The 15260-nt window shown below is 51.5% G+C and overlaps 2 protein-coding genes across 2 annotated transcripts in view; both read left to right on the plus strand.

The window, feature by feature from the left end:
* The first annotated feature begins 2809 nt into the window (after positions 1–2809).
* KPNA7 (karyopherin subunit alpha 7) lies at positions 2810–9267 on the plus strand. The gene is made up of 10 exons (XM_062503296.1): positions 2810–2872; positions 3488–3628; positions 4159–4244; positions 4955–5223; positions 5705–5787; positions 6234–6497; positions 6837–7070; positions 7395–7577; positions 8019–8168; positions 9187–9267. Exons 1-10 carry the CDS (start codon positions 2810–2812, stop codon positions 9265–9267), a joined length of 1554 nt encoding a protein of 517 aa, XP_062359280.1.
* A 3071-nt stretch (positions 9268–12338) lies between these two features.
* Positions 12339–15260, plus strand: part of SMURF1 (SMAD specific E3 ubiquitin protein ligase 1) — a 41263-nt gene continuing 38341 nt past the window's right edge. The window contains exon 1 of the mRNA XM_062503866.1: positions 12339–12393. Within this exon, the coding sequence (XP_062359850.1) occupies positions 12339–12393 (55 nt within the window). The remainder of the gene's footprint in view (positions 12394–15260) is intronic.

Consider the following 15260-nt stretch of genomic DNA (forward strand, 5'->3'; position numbering starts at 1 on the left):
AATTTTCCTGTCTCAAGCAGCCAAGAAACAAGATAATGCAACCAGTGGCACTTGAAGCTTAAAATCATAGCAGCCAGGATTAGCACAACTGGCTTTTTAATGCCTACAAACAACAGATTTATCTGAAGGTCTTTTCTCAAACCTCCCCATCACCTTCCACGTACAACTCATTTTATTTGCCTTGAAATGCAGAATTGGTGTGGACTTGAATCCAGGACTTAGAGCAGACAGGGGATTGCCCAGCCAGTATATTTCTATGATATTTCCATGCTGGGCAATACTAGCTGTTCCCTGAATTCCTATAATTTGGATTGGAATGGCTCTGTGTGCACAGTTGGAAGGTGCAGAGGCCCAGGGGTGTGGAGGGTGCAGACTCCAGTGGTGGGTGCTGTTCTCACCTGCATCCCAGCATCACCTTCCTGCAGCTCTGAGCTTCTCCATCTCCCTCATAGAAAATGATGTCAATTAATTCAAAGTCAGGTTTTAATTAAATATTTCAATTGTTGTTTTCTCTACCCACTTGGGAAACACTTCTCCTCCCTTCCCCATCGGCTGGACCTGCACTCACCGAGAGGGTTTCATGGGGCTTTGCTGAAAAGGGTGATGGTGTGGAGGACATGGCAAGCCAGGTTATCTTCAGCACCTCATGGTCCCCAGAGCTGCCCACCGTGCTGCAGCCAAGCCCTGCTGCAGTGATTATTTGGGGATCAAGGAGCTGCTGTCCCTGTTGGCCAGAGCAGCAAGAGCAGGACTGGGGCAAGGGCTCCATAAATGAAAATATTTCTTGACTGATGGAACCTGTAATGGGCAGACAGAACACGGCAGTTTGTGAACTGCCCAGCAGCTCCTGGCCAAAAGCTAAAGGACTCATGGAGATAATGGGTTTCTGCTGGGTTTTTCTCCTTGCCACCTCCCTCCTGTGGCAGCCAGCAGCTCAATGCCTGATGATGCTCCAAGTTGCTTAATCCTGTCTTGGCTCACTTGCAACCTCTGTGCAGCTGATTCTGCCTGGCTCCCGGGTCCTGCTGACTGGAGGAGGTGCTCTCCTAGCATGCAGCACCCCCCACAAGCTACCCAGACAAAAAAAGGGGTACCCCAGACTGCCTGTGCCCTGCACAGTGATGGGGTGGCAGAGCCCAAACTACCCCCTCACAGCCCAGGACACTGTACAGATACAGGCTGGCACCACCCACAGAGGGTCTTGGCCAAAAACAAGGCCAAAGCTGGCAAAGCATAAAGGTATGGAAGAGATCTGGGGATTGAGTGGTGGCTCACACAAGCAGCCATCTCCATCCATGCACAGGTGCCTCCAGGTGGGGGAGCAGGTGCAGATAATGGGGGGCTGTTCTGGGAAGAGCCAATGGTGGAGGGGAACTGGGGGTATGTGGCCCCATGGGGGAAATAAAAGAAGGAGCTGAGGGTAGTGTGGTATGAGGTTGTGTTAGGGTGAGTGGGGCTTTCTTGGTCTCTATTTGGGATACTGTGTGGTTGGGGTTTTTTTTTTTTCCCTCTCCTCTTATCCCACCATTAAGTTCCTGGCTATTTGGGACTGTACTGGGCCTGCTGCTTGGTTGGGGTTGGGTTGTTGTGTCCTTCTGCTGGGATGGGGTGGAGAAAGCTTCCCCCAAAAGATTAGGCTTTTTGAGGTGTTTGGCTCTGTTGGGAGAACAGAGGAGGGGAGGCTGGAGCAGACCTTGAGGTCTGAGTGTCAGAATTAAGGCTGTGGGGGATGTTGATTGAGCCAAAGAGTGGCTCAGTCTGGCCTTTCTGGAAACTGGAGGAGGTCTGCAGCTGGATGTGTGGGATGATAAGAGCTGATGCTGCTGGTGCCTGGCCTTGGTAACAGGGAGAGGATGGAAAAACCCCCAAAACCTTGAACTTAAAAGGATGATGTGAAGGAGCCCTTGGAAGCTGCTCTGAGCTGCAGATGTTGGCTGTAAGCCTGGAGGGGAGGAGAGGAGGCACCATCTGTGTGGGATCAACCCCTGAGTGTGTTGATGCATAGCCTGGGTTTAGGGGTCCCATGATGGTGTCTGCTCTGAAAATATCTCCCTTAATTCTGGCTGGGAGCCTTGTTTTTCTGACAAAAGCTGTCTGAAGGCTAGGTCTTGGTTTATTTGTGTGTGTATGTATCTGGCTTTTGCTAGAAAGTGCTTAGAAGTTTTTTACCTGTCTATATTTCATGATGTTCACTTGGCAGCTTGTACTGCTTGCTCTATTTTATCAGCTGAACTTGGTCACTTTGTGTCCCTGCAGGTGACTGTGGGCCCTTTTCTAGTTAGGGGTGCAGATGGAGGAAGCCAGGCTGGGCTCTGTGGTGGAGTGAGAGGCTTGGATGTGGCTGTGTGTCCTTAAACCAGACCTTGAGCTGCTCCTTTTGGAGGCAAGAGGCCTTGCCAGGGCTCAGGTTGTGTGTCAAAGTAAATGCAAAAATCTCAGGATCAGGACTGGAGGAAAGGGGTGTTCCTGTTACCATGGGATGTCTGTCTGGCTTCCTCCTGGGATTGCAGCAGCTGTAATTTTTGCAGCCTGACATTAAGTGGTAGTTTGTGCTTGTAGTTAGTTCAGTGGCTCAGCTGTAGTGTGTGAGGATCCTACCAAGCCCTGCTTGGGGCAGGGTATCTCCAGTGTCTCCTTTGCTGGGAGAGTGGGGTGGAATGTGTGGCCCAGGCTGGTGGTGGGAGTGGAGGGTCCCAGCCCTCTTGGTGGCTGGTGGGGGATGTTGCTGGGCAGCTGTGACCTGACCCTGCTCTGTGCTGACCCCCAAGAGCACGTGAGGGTGTCCAGCACCTCTCTCAACTCTGCCGAGATGCCGGTCAGGAATCACAGCCAGCACATGAAGTTGTTCAAGAACAAGGGCAAGGATGAAACTGTGAGTACCCACCTGCCTGTGCCAGCATTTTGGGCCCCAGTGCAGGAGCTGATGGGAGAGGCTTCTCAAGGTCCATGACCCTAAACCTACCTGTGTGAGGGAGTGGGGTTCTGGATACCTTTGGCTGGGATGTTTGGGTGGCTTTTGGGATGTGGTGTGGGTCTGGCAGGGCTGCAAGGGGTGTGGTGGCACAGGCAAGGGGGATGTGAGTTTTGGGTGTGTGGCTGTGGGCTGGGGAAGGGAGATGGCTCAGCCCAGCCTGCTGAGCTCTCAACAGCAGTTATCCCTGTGGAGTTTGGGCTGGTATGGGGTGTCAGATATAGGATCTGTCAATTTGATTTAAGCCAGTACAGGAGATGAGGGTTTGTCTTTCAGGTTCAGAAAGTATTTTAAAAACACCCCCTGGTTGCTGGTTCATCCAGCAGCCCGTGTCCTTGGGAGGCACTGAGGGAGAGGCCTCCTCTGTCCTATTTCCTACATCACCTCCAGGCCATAGTAAGGAGATGCTGGCTCTTCTCTCCTCCTGTGGGAAATGTGGGGTAGAGGGCTGCAGGGATGAGCTCCCTGAGGAATGGAGCAATGCAGATATGAGTGGGGTGGTGTTCTTCTCCCCAGACCCTGCGGAGGCAGAGGGTGGAGGTGAGCGTTCAGCTGAGAAAGGCCAAGAAGGATGAGCAGATCCTGAAGCGCAGAAACATTTCCATTCATTCGAAGGAGGAGAATCCCTCTCTAGGACAAGGCAGAGCAGATGAGGTGGTGAGTGCTTGGTGCTCTGCCCCTGGGCAGGATCAGCGCAGTAGGAATCATCTCCCACTTGAGCCACTACCAACTCCAGCCGGGGTGACCTGGGTTAAGCAGCTGGTGCCGTTCCTGATCTCCACGCTCAGTGCTGGGGAGTGTTTCAGACTGCCTGGCCTTGGTCTGTGCAGTTTTTGCACGGTGGTGATGTCCTGCTGGCCTCCCTGGATGGCAGGTAGAACAGGCTGGTGCTCTGGCTGGCTGGGAGCTGTTCCTGTCTGGCTCCCTGCGCAGCCAGCGGTAATTACTGAGCTCCCAGACCCATTATGGTGTCAGTGACTCTTTCACTGCTTGATTACAGGCACTAGTTGCCTTGAAGGCTTTTGTGGATTCTCTGCCTCATCTCGAAACTGTGTTGCATAAAGAATAGACACAGCTTAGATATGGAGTGGTGACTGAGCCGGGTCTAGACGGCTGATTGAGTGCCGAGATTAAGCGGAGGGAGTCCCGGCTCCCCGGCTGACTCTGAATCATTCCCTGTGACACAGATTATCCAGCCGTCCTTGGAGGAGATCGTGGAAGCCCTGAATGGGGAAGACACCCAGCTGCAGCTGCTTGCCACCCAGGCTGCCAGGTACACACCTGGGGGCAAAAGGCTGCAAGTTCCTCTTTGAGGCGCTGTCTAGAGAGATGGCAAGGGGAGAAGGAGCCTGGTGCCCGAAGTGCCCGTGGCAATTTCAGCTGGTGCCTGTTCTGTGGCCTGTGTGCTGTGCCTGACTCAAAATCTTGTGTGAACCCAACCAAGGGGTTGGCTCTGCTATCTCTGCCTGTGCTGTGCCAGGAGTTATGTTGGATCCCACAAGTGAGTGGGATGAGTGAGAGATGCTTGGGCAGGACAAGGATGGAGAGCCTGGTTCTGTAAAGGGTCATTGCTGAGCAGGGCTGTCCCCACAAGGGTGGGGACATGAGGGACCACAGGGTGCCATCATCACCCAGCTGGCAGCAGGGGCCTCTCCTGAGGGTCCAACAGAGGCTGCATCCCTGCTGATGCTTCCTTGGCTGGCTCAAACTATTGTACCAGTGATTTGGGACCAGCACCATTCCCAGTGAGTATGGCTGTGAGGGTGTCAGGTTTTATTTCCAACAGACACCCTGCTCCTGCTTTCAGCATCTTTAGCTGTGTCTTCCCTCTGTATGGCAGCCCCTCTGCTAAGGGTTTGTTGTGGTGGGATGCTGAACCATCACTGCTACCCCTGCAAGCCTCATCCTTGTACCTGGCCACAGGGCTGTGGTGGCATCAGGCAGGGTTCCTCATGGCTGGCTGTGCTGTGTCTTCTCTCACAGGAGAATGCTGTCCAGACACAAGGACCCCCCCATCAATCAGTTCATCGAGTTGGGGATCGTCCCCAGGATGGTGGAATTCCTGGGCCGTGCTGACAATGCTACCCTGCAGTTTGAGGCAGCCTGGGCACTGACCAACATTGCCTCTGGCACCTCGGAGCACACCAGGGCTGTGGTGGAGGGAGGGGCCATCCCAGCCTTCATCTCCCTGCTGTCCTCCCCACACATGCACATCAGTGAGCAGTCGGTGTGGGCCCTGGGCAACATCGCAGGTGAGGGCACCGGGAGGGGCATTTGGAGGTCCCTGAGTGAGCCAGGAACTTGATGATCCCTGTGGGCCCCTTTCAACTTGGAATATTCTGTGATTCTGCTGAGGAGATAAAGCATTGGTGTTCTTCTCCTTGCAGCTTTGTCTCCAAGCTGCTGCCCCTACTGAGCCCCATAACCTTTCATCCCCTTAGTGTTGCCTGGCAGCCTATGAGATTGTGTTGGCTCTGCAGGAGGATTTTGGCCAAGGGCAAGGCTCTGTCCTGCTGGGGTGGTTTCGCCCCCTAATGTCACCATAGGGACAACAAAATGGGTCATGCCTGCTGGCACTCCAGTCTGCCCAGTAAATCCTTCCTATGTGAAAATGCCTAATGATGTGGGGCTGGTGGGTCACCTAGACCTGGCTCTGCAGATCTGATTTGTCTTTAATGTTGGCTGTCTTGTGACTTGGGCAGATGCAGTGACCAACTCTTTTTATCTGTCCAGGGGATGGCCCTCTCTACAGGGATGCTCTTATTGCTTGTGATGTGATTCCTCCCCTGCTTGCTCTGGTGTCACCTGCAACTCCAGTAAATAACCTTCGTTTTCTTTACAGCTCTTAATCCCTTGGGTGATGGGTGAAGTCCACTGTCTGTCTTGTACATAACAAACTAACTGTGAATTAGAGACCCTGCTCTGCACTGCTTTTGTGGGCCTGCCTAAGCACAAATCTGGGGATGCCAAGAAGACACTCCTAGTCAATGTGATCTCTTCCATCCTTGGTTTTCTTACCCAGCTCTGACTATCTCAGGCTAGGAATAAAGTGAAACTGGTGCAAGGCAGACTTGCATATGCATGTGGAAGGGCTGAACTTGCCCTTCAAGCTTCCTGCTGCTGCTTTGTGGTTTGTCTCTGCCCTTCTGCAATGGTTCTGGCCCCACTGTTATGTCTCTAGGGTACAAGAACCTTCACAGGATAGCACAGACTGAGAGATTCTTGGGGGCAATGAGGATCTTACACCTACCTTGTGTTTCAGGTTGGGTTCCTGAGGAACATCACCTGGACACTGTCAAACCTGTGCAGGAACAAGAACCCTTGCCCTCCCTTGCATGCTGTGCAGAAGATTCTGCCAGTCCTCCTCATCCTCCTGCAGCATGAGGACAAGGATATCATCTCTGACTCCTGCTGGGCTGTTTCCTACCTGACTGATGGCAGCAATGATCGCATCCAAGTTGTGGTGGAGACAGGGGTTCTCCCAAGGCTTGTGGAACTCATGGACAGCCCAGATTTGATTGTTATGGTAAGGAAGAATCAGCAGTCTCCACCCTTTGGTCCCTCAACATAGGAAGGCCTGAGGAGAGGGAATGTATGTGCCCTTGTTCTATGTGGCAGCTGTGGTGTGCTGTCCTTTCTGCCTGCTTGTCAAGCCTCTGCTCTGCTGGCTGAGGCTGCAGGCTGGATAGAGACTTTAAAGCTGCTTAGAACCAACGAGGGATGATGGGGCTGTAAATAAACAGCCATCACCTACAATGCTCTCCTTGTGTGAAGGATCAAGCACTTAGAGAGGGATCTTGCTGGGCCTTCTGGCATGTATCCCTCTAGGTAAGGACTCTCTTCATCTTGTCTAATCTCTGTCTAGACTCCAGCTCTCCGTGCCATTGGGAATGTGGTCACAGGCACAGACCAGCAGACCCAGGAAGCCATTGATGCTGGTGTCCTGACAGTCCTGCCCCGGCTGCTGAGGCACACAAAGCCAGTGATCCAGAAGGAAGCAGCCTGGACCCTCAGCAACATTGCAGCAGGGCCTTCCCAGCAGATCCAACAGATCATCACCTGTGGGTTGTTGCCACCTCTGGTGGACCTGCTCGACAAGGTAAGGGATGGGCTCAGTGCTGCTGCAGGAGGAGCATGGAGTTGGGATGGCTCATTTCTGGAGCACTTGGCCCCAGAGCCACCTGAGCAAGCTGTTTCAGAGCTGTTGAGATCCTCAGGACAGCCTGAGCACCCTGATTTTTTTTTCAGTAGACTTACATGGAAACCCATCCTGGAGCTGCTCCTTGCAGCTCTGCCAGGTGTCTGTGCATCACCTGAAGGGGTCAGCCCAAGCTGAGTATAAAGGAAAATGTTATCCTCCCCTCACGCGGATCCTAGAGGGATACTAAAGTTTGGGAATGCTTTTGTTGTGCTGCTTTTCCAGGGTGACTTCAAGGCTCAGAAGGAGGCTGTGTGGGTAGTGGCCAACTTCACCACTGGAGGAGCAGTGGATCAGGTGGTGGAGCTCGTTCGTTCCGGGGTCCTCAAACCTCTGCTCAACCTGCTCTCGGCCAAAGACAGCAAAACCATCCTGGTCATCCTGGACACCATTTCAAATCTCTTTGTGGTGAGATCTGATCATCCTGGATGCCAATTTTGAATCTCTTCCCAATAAGATTTCATCTCTTGACTTAATATTCCCAAAGAGCAGCAAGCAGCGAGCCAAACACTCACATTGTGTGGTTAGAACAATGGCTGTTGGTTTTTGGAGTAAGAGACTTCATATTGTCTATTTTTTTTCTTGGATACCCTTGGGTTTTCTAAAGGGCTTGGCAAGATTAAGTTTCCAAAGTGTTCCTCTTCATCCCCTGCTCACTGGTTTGGCTGGTAGCCCCCAGCAGAGACTGGTATTCCACAGGCACCACAGCCACATCCTTGGCATCATGAAGGGACCATAAAGTTAGGGACTGTGAGGCTTCAACTTGTAGATCAGGGTTGTAATTACAGAAAAGACCGTATCAGACCTGTTACTGATGTTCTTTTCCTGCCTGGCTTTCCAATGTTACAGGCAGCTGAGAAGCTGGGAGAAACAGAGAAGCTGTGTCTGCTGATGGAAGAACTTAATGGTCTGGAGAAAATTGAGGAATTGCAAAACCATGAGAATGACATGATCTACAAAGCTGCCCTGGATATCATAGAGAAATACTTTTCTGGTGAGGTATGTGAGCCTTTGTTTCTCAGCTGAAAATGTGAAGCTATTACACACTGGAATAGAGCACAGGGTTTAAGGATACTGGAAGAGGTTTTTGGAGAAGACCTCCACATGACCATAGTAGTCCTTGCAGCTTCTTTCAGCTGCTTTTAAAGGTCTGTAAGAGCTCCAAGCTGCCAGCCAATGAGTTGCACAAGAGACATGGATGCCTTGATAGCATCTTGCTGCTGGAATTTAAACTGGTATCAGCTGGAGTTACTGATATGAATACCAAATGTGGAGAAGTTTCCTCCTTCAGAGCTGAGCTGGCTTGTCACTATGAATGGCAGCCTCCTACTCAGTTGATAACAGTGCTCAGGTTTCATTTAGATTACTTGACCCTTCTCATGGTAAGGGATCTATGGAAAAAGAGGATAGGACACTAGCTAGGAGCTGAAAAAGTCCAGTGACTGCCACAGATGCTGCTTGGTCCTAGCCTTACGCTTGCAGATGGGAAAACATCAGGGGAGAGGCTTAGAGGACTGGCAGACCTTGGAACTGTGGCTTGGTTTGAGTGTGAGCTGCAGCAGGGGGCAAAAGTCTGGTTTAGCCCTGTGCCCAGAGCAGGGTTTGTGGGGTGTCCCTGTGAGAGGGTGTGGAGGAAGTTCTCTACACCAGCCCCTGCTGTAGGGGCTGGATGCCAGGGGAACATCTCACTGAGCAGTCCTGGCTTGTTGCTGTTCCAAGCAGGCCATTTAATTTCAGTGAGCTCTATCACTGCAGCCACATTTATTTTTTTCTTTTGCTTCTGGTGTCTGAGCCCAAAGGCTTGGATGCTTTTTTTGTGTGGGCTGCAGGGACACTGCAGCTTCAGGGTGCTGCAAGGAGCAGGAAGGCTTGTCCTGGTCTCCGGGAGTTCTGTTAGTGTCAAGCTGAGCTGAACAGCTGGATTTTAAAAACAAGAATAAAACATAATTGCTGTAAAAAGCTTAGAGGTTTATTTAAAGGCAGACCCTATAAGTGATTGCTATCATTTTCCTCCTAGGAGAATACAGACCTGGAGCCCCAGACTGGCCAAGATGGGCTGTATGATTTCTCAGTGGAGAAGCAGGACTTTAACTTCTGAAGCATAACACAGCTCGATGCTGGTGGGTGGAGGTACCTTGGAAGAGCTCAGACATCTGAACCATGAGGAGCAGAGATGCTGAGCCTTTTTACTTCTGAAACTTGTCAATAAATTGCACTTTTGGCTTTGTACTTCTTGCCTTTAATTATTTCTCCCCTCCTTTAAGCTGCTGTTGCAAATTACATGGCTTGGTTTTTTCCAATTGCATCTTAAGGCCTTGCAGGAGTGTGTTGGATCCCCTGGCCATGTTTTCCAGGTGGGATCTTTCTTCTAAGCCCATTAAACGGCAGGAGAGCAGCATCCTCCCACCCAATCCTTGTGCTGAAACTTTTAGGTTTGACTTGGAGTTGCTGGAGTAGCTCTAAAAAGCTATTTGAGAGGTGTTTTACCCTTCTGCAGGCACATCATTGCTGTGGGAAAGGAGCTGAGCCAGGGGCAGGTGGGTCTGTGTCCTTGCTGTGTTATTTCACCTGGAAGCATTGGATGGGGGAGCTGCTGGGTAAATGCTGGTCCTTTGGAAGGAAAGTTGTTGGAAGCAGTGCAGGAGCAATGATTCACCTCTGCTGCAGCTTCCCTGTTGCCATCCATCAGCCTAGAGCCCATTGATCTGGCTCTGCCCTTTAATTCCAAAGGACCTGTATTTCAAGTTTCCCCAGTATGTCCCGGCTCTTGTTCTCCAAGCCCTCCAAGGGTGGTCTCCAACAGAAGGTGAGGATGGAGCTGAGCCTATGGCACAAAGGTTTTTGTGCTGTGGGTTCTCAACAAGCTGCTTGGACACTGATCCATCCTTGCAGTGTTGCTGGTTCCCAGCAGACCCCTCCCCAACACTTTATTCCCCAGGGCTTGAAGCATCTCAGAGGCTTTGCTTAAGGGAGGATGAGGGAGCAGCTTTCCCTCCCTGCTTTGGAGGGTTTGGCTCTTCAAGATTATCCTGGGTAGGCTCAGGGCTCTGCTTCCTCAGGTACAGTGGGAGGTGATGTGACAGGCAGCTTAATCTGGAGGGAAAATCTCTTCTTCCTCTGCCTTGGATCTGTTCATCAGAGGATTTATGCATTTCTCCTGCAGGCCACCCAGGGAACAGGGAGTTGGTAGTAAATGTCTTCTCTGGGAGGAGCTGTGCAGCCCAGGTTATGGATAGCAGGGCTGAGTGTCACTTTTTTCATAGTCAAATGCTGGAATCTGATGAACTGCAACGTGCTTCTACCATCTAGAACTATGGACTTAAAAACATGATATAGCAATGCCTGAACACCAGGGCTGGTGGTGCCAGGGCAGATGGGGCACCTGGGACTGACCACAGCTCCCTGGGTAAAATGAAAGTGAGGAATGTGTTTCCTCAGAGCCAACAGAGACTGAGCTGGGGCCTGTGTGCTGCCCTGACTTTCAGATTGTGGACCTGTGTGGCCCATCCCAGATGGCTTTTCCCATGGCCAGACAGTGCTGCCCTGTACAGCTGCTCTTTGATGCTCTGATAAAATAAGCAGGATGAAAAGAGAAACGTGAGATCTCTTAGATTCTTTTTCCTGCATATGCTGGACATAAAGTTGGGGTGGTGGTGTTACATCTGCTCCTTTCCATCCTTCTGTCTGTAACTTACAATAAAATATTGTCCTGAAGGCAGGGGCCAGGAGAGAGGGTTTGGGATGTGCCTGCTGTCTCCCCTGGCAGCTGGAGAGCTGGGCCCAGTGCCTGCAGGATCCCCAAGGCTGCTGTGTGGGTGTGTGAGAGACCTGCAGGCAGCTGCTTGTCTGGCCCAGGGGAGCTGCCCTCTCCTGCTCCCTGCCAGCCCCAGCTCTCCTGCCCCAGGCAGAGGCAGCAGCAACTGGAGCTCTAGAGCAGTGGTGTCATTCTCCCCTTCTCCCTCTGGGAGGGGATGGGGGATCCAGGGGCAAGAGCACAGGGGAGATGCTTCTGTGCTTCCTCAAGGCAGCTCAACTTCCCTCTAGAGCTGCACCAAAAAAGTAGTTTTTCTAATTAAAACCTCTCCTGTCCTAGCCCCAGAGGTGCAAGTGGAGGGTCATGCAGGCTGGAAAAGACCTCCAAGATTACCCCACTGACTTTTTATCAGTCTCTACCCCTTCAGTGCCACCTTTACTCCTCTGAACACTTTCAGGACTGGGGACTCTACTGCTGCCCCGAGCAGCCTGTCAGTGCTTGATCAGTAAACAAATATTTCCCAATATCTTACCCTGGCACAACCCGGGGCTGTTCCCTTTGTGTTGTCACCAGGGAGAGGAGTCCATTCCCCACCTGGCACCTTCCTATCAAGGAGTTGTAGGCATGGAGAAGGTGCTGCTCCATTTCTGAGGATGGAAAAGGCACTGCCTCTGGTGGTGCTTGCTCCAGATTAATACCCCTGTACATTCCTATGCTACCTCTAATGCCCCTTCCACGTCCCCCATGTCACCATGAGAGCCCCTATTCACCCCCATGCCAGCCCCAGGCACCCCTGCGATCATCTATTCACCCCCAGGTGGCCCTCTTTGCACTTTTTCATCCCAAGAGAGCCCTAGGCACCCCTATTGCCCCCATGCCACTCTCCAGGCCTCCCCATTCCCCCTCATTTCCCCCATCCCACTCCTATTCTGCTCTATTCCCCACTCTTCACTACGTTTCCCCTACTGCCCCTATCCCACTCCTATCACTCCCTTCCCCCTCTATTCCTCCTATTCCCCATCCCAGTCCTATTCCCCAATTCCCCCTATTCCCCTCCACCCTTTCCCCTCGCCAGGGGGCGCTCCCCCGCGCCCTCCTGCGCCACGCTCCGACCTTCTCCTCATGGCGTCCGAACGCGGCCACGCAGCTCTGCGCGCTGACGTCACGGCCTTCCGCCGTGCGCGGGGGCGTGGAGGGGGCGCGGCCACGGTTCTCCGCGGCCGGGCCGGGCCGGGCGGGCGCGTCGGCGGCGGCGGCTGAGGGAGGTGAGGGCGCCGAGCCTGCGGCGGCCGCCGGAACGCGGGCCCGGGTATCCCCGGCATCGTGAGGAGCGGGTGGACTCGCATGGCGGGACTGAGCGGGACCGCCGGTTGAGCTCGGCGCCGCCGCCTCCTCCTTCTCCTCCTCCAGGCGCGATGTCGAATCCCGGTACCCGCCGGAACGGATCCAGCATCAAGATCCGCCTCACAGGTAACGGGGCGGCCGCGGCACGATGTGTGTGTGGCCGCACATCCACGGTTGGGCCCGGGGTCCCCTCCCCTCCCCTCCCCTCCCCTCCCCTGGCGCCTTCGCCCCCTCCTCGGCCTGGCTCTGAGGGGAGGGGCGGCCGGGCCCGAGCTCCCAGCGTTGCTTAACTTTTATCCATCCTTTTTCTGTTCCGCTTCTACCTCTGTGACCCGACGAAGCCTCTCTGCGCTTTTGTTTGTATTTTTTCCCGCCCCTCCGTTGTGGGGTGCTTGAGCCCCCTTGGGGTGACAGGAATTTGTGGAGGGCGGGGGTTTGTTGCTGTCTCCCTCTCGTTTCCCAGCAGGTCAGGGCAAGCCGCTCCTTCCTGGGGTCTTTCCTTCACCTTCCCCCGTGGAAGGTGACAGTCACCACCCTCTCCATCACCCTGACTCTAAATGAAGTTCTCTCTGCACTCCTCCCGATGGGGGTCCCTGTTGGTAACTCTCCCCTGCGTTCTGCCCATTTTTGGGGTCTCTGGTCTCTTCTGCACCCTCCCAGTGGGGGGAGTTCCCTGTGACACCACTGCCCCCGTTCCTGGGGTCTCTTCTGCACCTTCCCTGTCTGTGGGCACGCTTGTGACACCTTTCCTCCCCTCCCAGCACTTTTCCAGGATTTCCCCTGCTCCCTCCCCCATGGGGGTATCCCTGTGCCACTCCTTCCACCCCTCCAGACCACCCTACCCCTTATTGGGGTCTTCTCTCCACTTTTCCCTGGAGGATTCCCAGGGCCACCTCTCCCATAGTCTGGCTTTCAGCAAAACCTTTCATAATTTGCCTTACTTCACTTTAATTAACAACCCCCCCATCCTCCTGTGTGCCGAGGAGGATAACTCCTCTCCTAATGAGAAAATACCCATTTAGTTGCTTTTAGCTGTTTTTTCTGTTTTGTTTTTTTTTTTTTTTAATTTCCCTCCTTCCTCTCAACCTATTCTCACTTGGCCCATCGTGGCATTCAACTTTGGAAGTTCATGTCCCATGTAGGAGGTGACACGCAGAGCTGTGTCTGTCCTGCCTCCCTGTGAGGCCTCTGGAGGGTTCGTGGTTAGATAAACCAATTTGTGTTGGACCCTGAAATATCTTGATTAAGTCTTTTGGAAGCTGCTCTGGTCGATGGCGAGCCTGCTTCTTTAATGGGAAGAGACACAGTTTCTGTTTGTTGAGACTGCTGTGTGAATTATTAAAAAATAAGGTCCAATCCAGTCTTTTAAAGGCAACAAGTGGATGCTTGGAGGTCACTTGGGCTGCAGAAGCCACAGGGCTGCTTTGGGTGACCGGAATTGATCCCTGGAGTGTGATCTTCTGTGTGTGGGTGCATAAAACATTGGCAAATAATGAGAAAATGGTGCTGGTGAAACTGCAGTTACAGGTTAACTTGCTCCTGGCACGTAACACACTCAGAGGCAGATCATCAAAAAATAAAAATCCTGGTGTTCTTTTAATCCTTTGATTCTGTACTGCTTATGCTTCAGAAGACCAAAGTTTGTGAGGATAATGTAAATCTGAAAATCTTTTTCTTGGATGGGAGAAGGCTCGAAATATTTTTAGGTTGCATGAATGATGTTTGATCTGAAATGAGTTTTGTGGTGATGTATACCAAATGTCAGCTCAGTCCTTAATGTGGCTTATTTTTATGCAAGTCAGTCAATAAAAATGTGAGTTAAGTGACTTAGGCCATGGTCATAGCCCTTCTGAGCTGGAGGAGATCATTTAAATAACAGAGAGAAGCTGTTGAATTTAATTTTGAAGGCTGAATGCTGGAGCAAAATGCTTTTTTACTTTTAGCATACACTAGTCTTCTCTCCGAGCTGGGAATGTTTCCTGGAACTGACTGGAGTTTCAGTTTATTGAGCAACTTGGTAGATTTATTTTTTATTACTCCCCATTTTTAAACTGTATTGAAGAAATCTACTTGCTCAAACACATCTTCTGTTTTTACAGGCAGGAAACCTGGGTGATGTGACAAAAATGGCTGTATTTAATCAACAAATAAATTGCTCTGGGAGAGGTTTAGCTCTGGAATTGTTGGGCAATGCTGAGTTCTTGGCTTGGCTGGGACTGGAGTGCTGACTTACCTGTTTCAAATAGCTGCAGCCAGCCTGGCTGTTGTTTCCTCATCTCCTTGGCTATTGGGAGATTTGAGCACATTTAAATCAAGACAGAGGACCTCGTTTGTTATGATTTACTACCTGCATTGTGTTTCCTGTGATTAAGCGCCACTGAAGTTTTGCAGTACTGAAAATAGCAGTGTAAATACCACTTAGGATGCCTGTGAGTGTCACTGGGTGAATGGCAAGGGAACAGTGGTTTGATCTCCTGTGATGTTTTTAAAGACATATTTTTTTCCTCATCTGTTGTAAAGGTATTTGTTTTAGCAGAGTCTTGGGGTTATTTCTGTGAATATATCCAAAAGTTCTCAATCCTCTGATGATTACCAGAAGTGATCTATCAGCTTATACAGAATTATGCCAGTCCTAGCCTGATGCAAATTGTAATGAAATAAAATGGCAAATAATGCACTCTGTGCAGAAATATTAAAAACCTCAATATAATAATGAGTTGTATGACAGGTTAAAATGACTCTGTGGTCTGTGGATCTCAAATATGCTAATCTCCTGTCATATCTCAATTTCTCCTCTTCTTTGCACTAAAGCCTTTACCCCAGCTGGTGATGCAATAGCCAGAGATACTCTGGCCTTGTCTCTTGTTCCTTGGAACAGTTCAGGCAAAGTAAGAGAAAACTTCCCGTTAAATCTGTGGTCTCTTCCTATCTGTGCTGTCATCAGGGCAGCGCAGCAGTGGTGAAATTACCGACACAAGGACGGAAAAATAAAG

This window comes from Cinclus cinclus, chromosome 16 (assembly GCF_963662255.1).
Source record: "Cinclus cinclus chromosome 16, bCinCin1.1, whole genome shotgun sequence".
Lineage (NCBI taxonomy): Eukaryota > Metazoa > Chordata > Aves > Passeriformes > Cinclidae > Cinclus > Cinclus cinclus.

What these genes read in the sequence shown, in the direction of transcription:
- KPNA7 (XM_062503296.1), top strand. Translation starts at nt 2,810, where the DNA reads ATGCCGGTCAGGAATCACAGCCAGCACATGAAGTTGTTCAAGAACAAG. An exon ending in CTTGCCACCCAGGCTGCCAG is followed by an intron (nt 4,245 to 4,954) that starts GTACACACCTGG and finishes CTTCTCTCACAG; the next exon opens with GAGAATGCTGTCCAGACACA. An exon ending in GCCCAGATTTGATTGTTATG is followed by an intron (nt 6,498 to 6,836) that starts GTAAGGAAGAAT and finishes ATCTCTGTCTAG; the next exon opens with ACTCCAGCTCTCCGTGCCAT.